The sequence below is a fragment of the Austrofundulus limnaeus genome, unplaced genomic scaffold, assembly GCF_001266775.1.
Source record: "Austrofundulus limnaeus strain Quisiro unplaced genomic scaffold, Austrofundulus_limnaeus-1.0 Scaffold7, whole genome shotgun sequence".
NCBI lineage: Eukaryota > Metazoa > Chordata > Actinopteri > Cyprinodontiformes > Rivulidae > Austrofundulus > Austrofundulus limnaeus.
Window position 1 is genome coordinate 4,313,373 of NW_013952409.1, and position 8,430 is coordinate 4,321,802.

Genomic DNA, 8,430 nt, shown 5'->3' on the forward strand with positions numbered 1-8,430 from the left:
CCAACTTCAGAGTTGGCTGCGATTTTGAAGCTGAAATCGCATTCGGTGTGAACGCAGCATAAGAAATCTTTTAAAAAGGTAGTTTTGAATTGGAGCAGCATATCTAAAAAAAGTTATGGCAGTTAAGGACTATAAAAGTAAGAAATGCAAATAAAAAACAGCTGAAGGATTATTTTGCAACTAATTAGTATTATTGGAAACAGGTCAGTAAGAGGACTTGATATAAAATTTCTGTTTTAGCGCACAGTTCAAAAGGCTGCCTCTCTGATGGTATAGGGGTGCATTAGTATCTATGGCATGGGCTTAGACAACTGGAAAGGCAACATGAATGCAGAAAAATATAAACCTATTTTAAAAAGTGAATCCTACATCGGACAAGAACRGGAATTTAAGTTTGGAAAATATTTTTCGTTGTGACTAAAAATATGGGTTTAGAGATTTGCATATTTTGTTTTTATTTCACATTTTATACAACGTTTGAGTTTTTTTTCAATTGGGGTTGTAGCTTGGGGAATGTAATTGTGTTTTCTTGTGATGCATTTTTTAAACTTTTGTAAAYCTTATTTGTGTTTTGTTGATGTGTGTGATCACAATCGAACAGGAAAATACGGAGTTAGTTTTTCTTCATAACTTTGATAAGACTTTAGATAARCTGTCAGTGCCGTTTGTATTGATTACATACAGTATATGTGCCAGTGTGTCATGACTCCAGATAAGTGAGACTGAAAGGTTGACAGATGAGTAATCTAGTCTTAACTCTCAGGACAGCCTCGTACTCGACCTAGTTCTCAGATGGGTYGTCTTGCATTAACTCGGCGTAGTTCCTGCTTAATCTATCTCCTGTCCTGCTTCTGCTTGGGACCTGTTGCCACCCTCGTGTCGCTTCACATAAGAAGCAACTCACCTGAGTGCTAACCAACGCTCTGCATCACTTACCCTGTAATAAACGTGARCAAATTCACTTTGTCCCACTCTCCAGAGAGCTCCGGCGTCAACCTCCGCCCGGCCGTAAACGTAGAAGATGTCGATCACGAGAAAGGGGGAGCAGGAGGAGGCGAGGAGAAGAGCGACACCTCCCAAAAACTCACCCCTCAGGACCCAAAACTTACAACCCTCACAGTCCCCGTGACCCCGTCAGGAGGCCGTCAGAGGTGAGAAACGCGTACTTCAACAACAAATAACAGAAATGAAACATTTTAGTCTCCTGTCACAAACACCTTTTTTCTTTCCACATGCTTTCCGTTTTCAGTAAAGGAGATAAAGAGTAAGAAAAGTGTTTGAGTGGATTGTGTTTTCATTCAGCTGTTCAGTAAAATTACATAGATTTTCATAAACAAGTATGCAATTACAACAATACAGTTCATAACAAATAAAAAGTAGGATTATTTTCTGCAAATGAAGCATTTTAATCCAGAAAATGTTTTATTTAATTTTTGGATTTAACCAGTTATGAATGTTTTTATATTGGGGTGAAAGTGCTTCACTGTGATTTGAAACATGCTGCACTGCCCTCTGCTGTCCATCTTCTTGCTGTTTTGTCTTTTCGRTGTCTGTATGTTTGTGTCCTGCAGAAACCATGTATGGACATTTAAATTTGATCTTCGGCTTGTGAATTATCATGTTTTTAAAAGGTGCAAAAACTGTCATCACCAGTTTGGGTTAATGCAGAACACAGACTCTTTTTTGTTAGTCCTTGTTAGAGGAGATATTCTGTGTTTTGTTTTGCGTTTTTTCTGTTGTAACGTGAACCTTCTTTAGCTTTATCATGGTTTTGTGATTTGTACGCTTGTTTTTATTATGTAGCAAAGGCCAATAAACAAATTCCCCTCAACTTTACATCTTTGTGTCTCCTTGTCTGTCGGAGTCCTGTGGTTGATTTATCCTTTTATTTTGGATTAACCTCGTTTTTTAACCCCTCTGACACATTTAAAACCATAATCTGACCTTTTTACTGCAGCATCGGCAGGAACCGTAGGAACGTCTGGACCAAGATGTAAGCTCTCCAGCCTCTCATCCAGTTACACCGATGCTTATACTTTAATTGTTGTTAATTTTTTGTTCGATTTGTCAATGTTTCTTGGTATCATATGCAGCAAAGCCACATGAAAACGGGTTTTAGTTTGTAACGTGTAAAGTTTCACTTCTAACATGACTGCTTCTACTTTAACAGCAGGCAGCTACATTCTCAAAGCGAAGAAGATGATGAAGATCTGAGCATCCCAGTCAGAGCCTGGCCCAGTCAGTCCAGCCTGTACAGCTCCGATGACGTGTGAGCGCTGCACACAAGACACGCCGCTAAGCAAATGTCAGGAGAGATTAAATTACACCTTATAAAGATCACCACCGACTTAATTTTGTTTCTCCTTTTGAATTTCAAGCCACAAAGAGCGTCCGGCCTCCGCAGCCAGCCAGACCAGCGCGGTGGTCAACGAGCGGCTGCAGGAACTGGTCCGGATGTTCAAAGAGAGGACGGAGAAGGCCAAGGAGAAGCTCGTCGACCCAGACAGCTCTGATGAAGAGAGCGTCATCGTCACTTGTGCGTTAAACAAGCAAGCTGGAATAATTTTACACCTTTTATGAATATTGGTGTCCTTATTAGTTGCTCCTCCCTTCCTCGTGTGTCCTCAGCTCATCCTCAGCCTCCAGCTCCTCATTCGGCTCCTGAAGCTGCGCCGTCGGATGTGGAGGAAGAGGAGGGTGTGTCGGCATCAGGAGGAGAGAGCGAGGAGGAGAAGATGTCTGGAAGCTGCTGCAAGGTGAAAACTCCTGGCTGGATACGAGCCTGCAGGCGCCTCCGCTTCCCTGCCAGCATCGACCCCTTCACCAGTGAGAACCCTGAATACCTGCCCGCCGCYGTCGCCGCCGCCTTTACTTCTGTTTTTAAATCACTCAAAACCTGACAAGTTTTAGATCTCAAGGGAATTATTTTAGATGCATTCTCAGGTTTGACTAAAATTATTATATTATAACTCCTCTGCTTTACCTGGTATATATGACCCATCATATCGAAATGAGGATTAAGTCAAATTTGGTCAAAATGACCTATAATCAAATTTTCAGATTCCTGGCTTTAAAAGCTAAATTTTGATAAATTTTCATGAATGGATCCAGAGATATGATTTAATTAGTGTTGTTGGTTACGATGATACATTAAAATTTGGTCTGAATCCTTATTTTGTGTCACTTTAATTAGGAAATTTTGATGTCRTTATAAAGAGAGCACCTCAAGAAGTATTTGAATATTGAAATTTCTTAAATGGAAAGAAACACGTTGCTAGCTCACAGGGAAACTCAAAATTTTAAGGCGTTTTTCCTCAAAATCAGTTTTTTTGTTGCTGATCCTCAAAAAAGTGCTTCAAAGTTTTTTAAATGGTTATATTTCAGACAGCTCATTCAAATGATACCTTGATAAGGCATTTATTTGTTACATTTTGACAAAATGCAGTTTTTGCAAACATTTGAATCAAAACATTGCCTATTTCTCCACATCCCACTTTTCAACTTAATCCTCATTTTGATTTGATGGGTCACATATGCTTTCTAATCATCTTTGATTTGTAGTTTTTTTTTTCTGTCACTGATGCTATAAACAGATTTCTGTTACCATAGCTCCAAACTTAACACAATTTTTGCTGATTTAATGTGTTTTTATTCCCATCAGAGGCTTGCTGTCAGTGTCTCAGTAGTTTCTTCATCCTTTCGTTCTCTCCTCAGACTTGATGTACGTCCTCTGGATGTTCTTGGTGTCTCTGGCCTGGAACTGGAACGTGTGGTTGATCCCGGTCCGCTGGGCCTTCCCGTACCAGACCTCAGATAATATTTACTACTGGCTTCTGATCGACTACCTCTGCGATCTCATTTACATCTTGGACATCTCCGTCTTCCAGCCGCGCCTGCAGTTTATTTGTGGAGGTGACATAGTGGTGAGYTTAATCTATATAATCTACAGAAATKAGTTTTTATARGRAAAAAATAAAATAAAACACCTGAATCTTCTTTTTTATTAGAGTGACAAAAAAGAGATGAGAAAGAATTACATGAAAACCAAACGCTTCAAGGTAAGCAGAACAGAGATGGATTAAACTTCTTATAAATTTGTCAAGATTATAATCCTCTGTACGCACTGACGGTGGGATTATTTTTCAGTTTGACGTAGCCAGCCTGGTTCCCTTGGAGCTCTTTTATTTCATTACTGGCATCAACCCTCTGCTTCGTTTACCGAGGCTGCTGAAGGTGAGACGTTCATCTTTTAGAGCGTTCTGAGGACCAACACTGATTAGCTCTGAAACTTCAAACTAATGTTTTTATTTATGTTTTTAAATCTGCAGATCAACTCTTTCTTTGAGTTCAATGAGCGTCTAGAGGCCATCTTGACCAAAGCCTACATTTACAGGTCAGCTACAGAGTTTTAGCTCCTATCCTAGTTTTAAACATTTTGTTTTAGGTGTCTTAGATCTTTCTTCTCCACCCCCTCCACCTCACTCTGTCCTCTGTCCAACTATCTCTGTGTCCTTTCTAACATGTCCAAAACATCTCAGTCTGGCCTCTCTAACTTTATCTCCCAGATTTGTTATTTCCTAGTCTTCTCTGTCCTCATCCCCAAGGAGCCTCAGCATCTTCAGCTCTGACGCTTCCAGTTCTGTCTTCTTTTTGTCTACCTCTCTGTCTCCAAACCATTTCTCTCTTGTAAACCTTTTCCTTTGATCTCTGCTGCCAACCTTAAAACATCCTGTTTTGTGTTTCAGGGTGATCCGTACCACCGCATATCTTCTCTACTGTCTTCACTGCAACGCCTGCCTCTACCACTGGACCTCGACCTACATCGGACTGGGGGCTACCCAGTGGGTCTACAACGGCGATGGCAACAGGTTGGTGTGATTGCCGTTCCCAGTTTTGGGTCGTTTTTAAAGTGATGTAACACAAATTAAATGTACTTTCAAAAAAGTAACAATAAAAATGATTGTTTTTGTCGCACACCTGCTCTGTTTTTTCCCCTGTCTTCAGTTACGTTCGATGTTACTACTTTGCGGTTAAAACTCTGATTACAATCGGAGGTCTGCCGGACCCCACCTCCCTCTTCGAGATCGTCTTCCAGCTAATCAACTACTTTGTTGGAGTCTTTGCCTTCTCAATCATGATTGGACAAGTAAATAAAGACATTTAGCACCTGTTTTTTTGTTTGTTTGTTTTAAAGCAGCAAAGGAATTAATTTGATAAAGCAATTTTGTTGCTTCTTTGCCTGTTAGATGCGTGACGTGGTTGGTGCAGCCACAGCAGCTCAAACCTACTACCGCACCTGTATGGACAACACTATTAAATACATGACATCCTATCGCATCCCTAAAGATGTCCAGAACCGAGTCAAAACCTGGTACAACTATACCTGGCAGTCTCAAGGCATGCTGGGTAAGAAGACTGTCTCGCTTTAACTTGGTACTCGAAGATGTGCTTATGCATCAAAAACTATTAAACTTTCCTACTTTGTGCCATCTGCAAACCAGATGAGCAGGAACTGCTGACTCAGCTGCCAGATAAAATGCGTCTGGACATTGCTGTAGATGTCAACTACTCCATTGTGAGCAAAGTCCCTCTTTTTCAGGTAACAAGTCTGTAAGCTCACCGCGCTGAAATAAACCTGAGGTTTGAAGAAAAACCTGAGAATCTTTGTTTCTGCCTGACAGGGTTGTGACAGACAGATGATTTTTGACATGCTCAAAAGCCTTCGTTCTGTCGTCTACCTGCCCGGTGATTATGTCTGCAAAAAGGTTGGCTGAGAAAGTTATGAAGGTATTATTTATGTTTACTTTTACTCATCTGCCTCTGGTTTTTGTCTCGCTCAGGGTGAGGTGGGCCGGGAGATGTACATCATAAAAGCAGGGGAGGTGCAGGTGGTCGGAGGACCTGATGACAGGACGGTGTTCGCCACTCTCAGAGCAGGATCGGTCTTTGGAGAGATCAGGTAAAGAGCCGTCTTGAATCTGAGTGTGTCACCACAAAAAGCAGTTYGCTCGTTAAAAACACCTCTTAACAATATTTGTTCTTTTGCAGTTTGCTTGCAGTCGGTGGAGTTAACAGGCGCACAGCCAATGTGATCGCTCACGGCTTTGCCAATCTGTTCATCCTGGACAAAAAAGACCTGAATGAGATTCTGGTCCACTACCCCGAGTCGAAGAAACTGCTCCGCAAGAAAGCYAGGTTGAACAAGAATGAAATTATTGAAACATCCTGCTTTGTTTATCCAAAGCTTTTCTGTACAGACTTTTTTATTTAGTCACTACATTGTTGGACTGRTTTTTGTCACTTTCTCCACTGCAGGAAGATGCTTAACAAAGGGAAGAAGCCCGAAGCCAAAGAAGAGGCTAAGGAATCTCCTCAGGCGGCAGCAGCAGCACCTCTCAGGTCGGAGACTCCCAAACTGCTCAGAGCRGCCCTTGAGATGACCGAGAAATCGTCTGGACTCAAAGGAGTTCTAGCCAAAGTCAAAGAGAAGACCAACAAGTCCAATATCACGTTACAGGTGAACACTGCAAACTATGATGCTGCCAGTCAGCACACAGTTGAGTTTATGTTTTACCCGTTACTCTACAGYTACAGGTTGTGATAATATCAAAGGATAGATAGCTTTAACATGTTCTCCATGAGTAACAACAAGAAACATTATGTAAATAACAGAACTGTCTTGTATTCCTCAAATCAAGCATTCATGTTGTTGTGTTCTGTCTGCCTGTAGCTTATTAGAGGTTAAACTAGAAAAACTACTAGGAAAAACTGCATTTTCTGTGAAAATCCATTGTAGATGCTTGGCGACTCAGCTTTTTTTTATTTTAAGATGCTATACCTGAGCGGCCTAAGCTAAAAGAAGCAGAACTGTTGCTAAGGAGAGCAAAAAACTAGCTTAAMGTTAAAAGAAGCAAGATGCTAACAAAAAAGCTTTGAGTTGCAAAGGCTAGCTAAAAGTAAAAAAAAAAAAAACAAGCAAGATGCTAACTGCCACCCAGCTGTGATGTACCGGTAAGTTTGGAAACTTTCAGGTTTTGCAGTTGGGTACACATGGACCTGAAGGATCCTTGATAATTCAGTTTTTCTTCTTTATTTTTTCCCTCTAGCCGTTCCCGTCCCCCTCCATACGTCCTGCATCTCCATCGCCCAGCTGTGAACCCGACGGAGACGTGGACACGCTGTCGTCTGTCTCTCCGGGCTCCATGACTTTTCGCTCGGCCTCTCAGTGCTGCGACCCTGAAGGACCTCCGTCCATGCAGTTCGAAAAGGACRTCAGTGAGGACGAGTGGGATGAGGGAGGGAAGAAGTGAGGAAGAGTCTGAAGATAATTTAATCCAGAACTGAGATGAGATTAAATAAAAGGTTTGTCTCCTATTTAATTAAAGCAGAGTAAAAGGTGAGAGGAAGCAGTTTAAATGTTGTCCAATAAAACATGTTTAAATTAAATCAGCCCCTTTATTAATAAAATTAATTTCTCACTGATTCATCCAACATAATCAAATGTTTTCGTTGTTGTTTCTTAAATGTTTACAGATACTTACGTAATCCTGACTGAACAACTTGCCTTATTACTGTGTTGTTTAAGCTTTTACCATCACAACGAAACTGTAAATATGTTTGTTGTTTTTTTAGATGCATTAGATGTTTTAGCAGGTCAGTGTGAGATGACCATATATTTTTCTTGATATAAATGGCTAACTTGTACATTATCTAACCTCTACACATGATTTAAATACCAAAACATATTGTTTTACATTAAGCATTTACTTTTAACATTTTATGTTTTCTTTAATGTGTGTTTTGTACAAAAATGTAAATTTATTTCTCTTGGATTTTTAGATCAACCATATTTTTCCCATTAAATTAAAAATGTAACCGTAAAAGCACACTAGAAATTCTGACTGTTAAATCATCTGTGTTTATGTTATATGATTGAGAGTTGCTGATTTTGTACATCTTGTATAAAAACATTGGATTACAGCATCGGCCACAAACCAGCTAAAGTACTGCCAGCAGTCTGAAGCAGGAAGTGGATTGCCCATATATGGTCATGCTTCAGAACATATCTACCACTGTCATTTATACATTTTTATTTAAAAAAAAAAGGTTGTAGCATTCTTTAGTTGTCAGACTTTGCTGTGACGTATGTTAAACCATAAGGACAGGAAGTGAAGCCTTCCCACTTATTCTAATTTCCAATGCTTTATTAATGGGTTATATATGTTTGTAAAATAGTAATTTATAAAACAATTACCATTGTCCAATAAGTAATAAATGACCTAAATGAATAAAGGTACAGCACTTGATCTTAAATGTTTTGTAAATTATTTTTAATGCTTTGCAATATCTATAAATTCACGAATAATCTGTTTAATCAATTATTAAGAGGCTTGTATTGAGAAGTGGCAACAAACCAAATATATATATATA

General features: G+C 39.8%; 1 protein-coding gene across 1 annotated transcript in view; it reads left to right on the plus strand.

The window, feature by feature from the left end:
- LOC106536777 (cyclic nucleotide-gated cation channel beta-1) overlaps positions 1–8,306 on the plus strand; it is a gene marked incomplete in the record, with an annotated part of 23,196 nt that extends 14,890 nt beyond the window's left edge. Inside the window, 19 exon segments of the mRNA XM_014034106.1 lie at positions 986–1,151; positions 1,250–1,264; positions 1,958–1,993; positions 2,171–2,269; positions 2,379–2,536; positions 2,629–2,826; positions 3,715–3,923; positions 4,008–4,058; positions 4,147–4,233; positions 4,329–4,393; positions 4,746–4,868; positions 5,005–5,146; positions 5,247–5,406; positions 5,502–5,599; positions 5,682–5,765; positions 5,841–5,959; positions 6,049–6,195; positions 6,316–6,517; positions 7,107–8,306. Of these exon segments, the coding sequence (XP_013889560.1) occupies positions 986–1,151; positions 1,250–1,264; positions 1,958–1,993; positions 2,171–2,269; positions 2,379–2,536; positions 2,629–2,826; positions 3,715–3,923; positions 4,008–4,058; positions 4,147–4,233; positions 4,329–4,393; positions 4,746–4,868; positions 5,005–5,146; positions 5,247–5,406; positions 5,502–5,599; positions 5,682–5,765; positions 5,841–5,959; positions 6,049–6,195; positions 6,316–6,517; positions 7,107–7,310 (2,363 nt within the window).
- Positions 8,307–8,430: the final 124 nt, after the last annotated feature.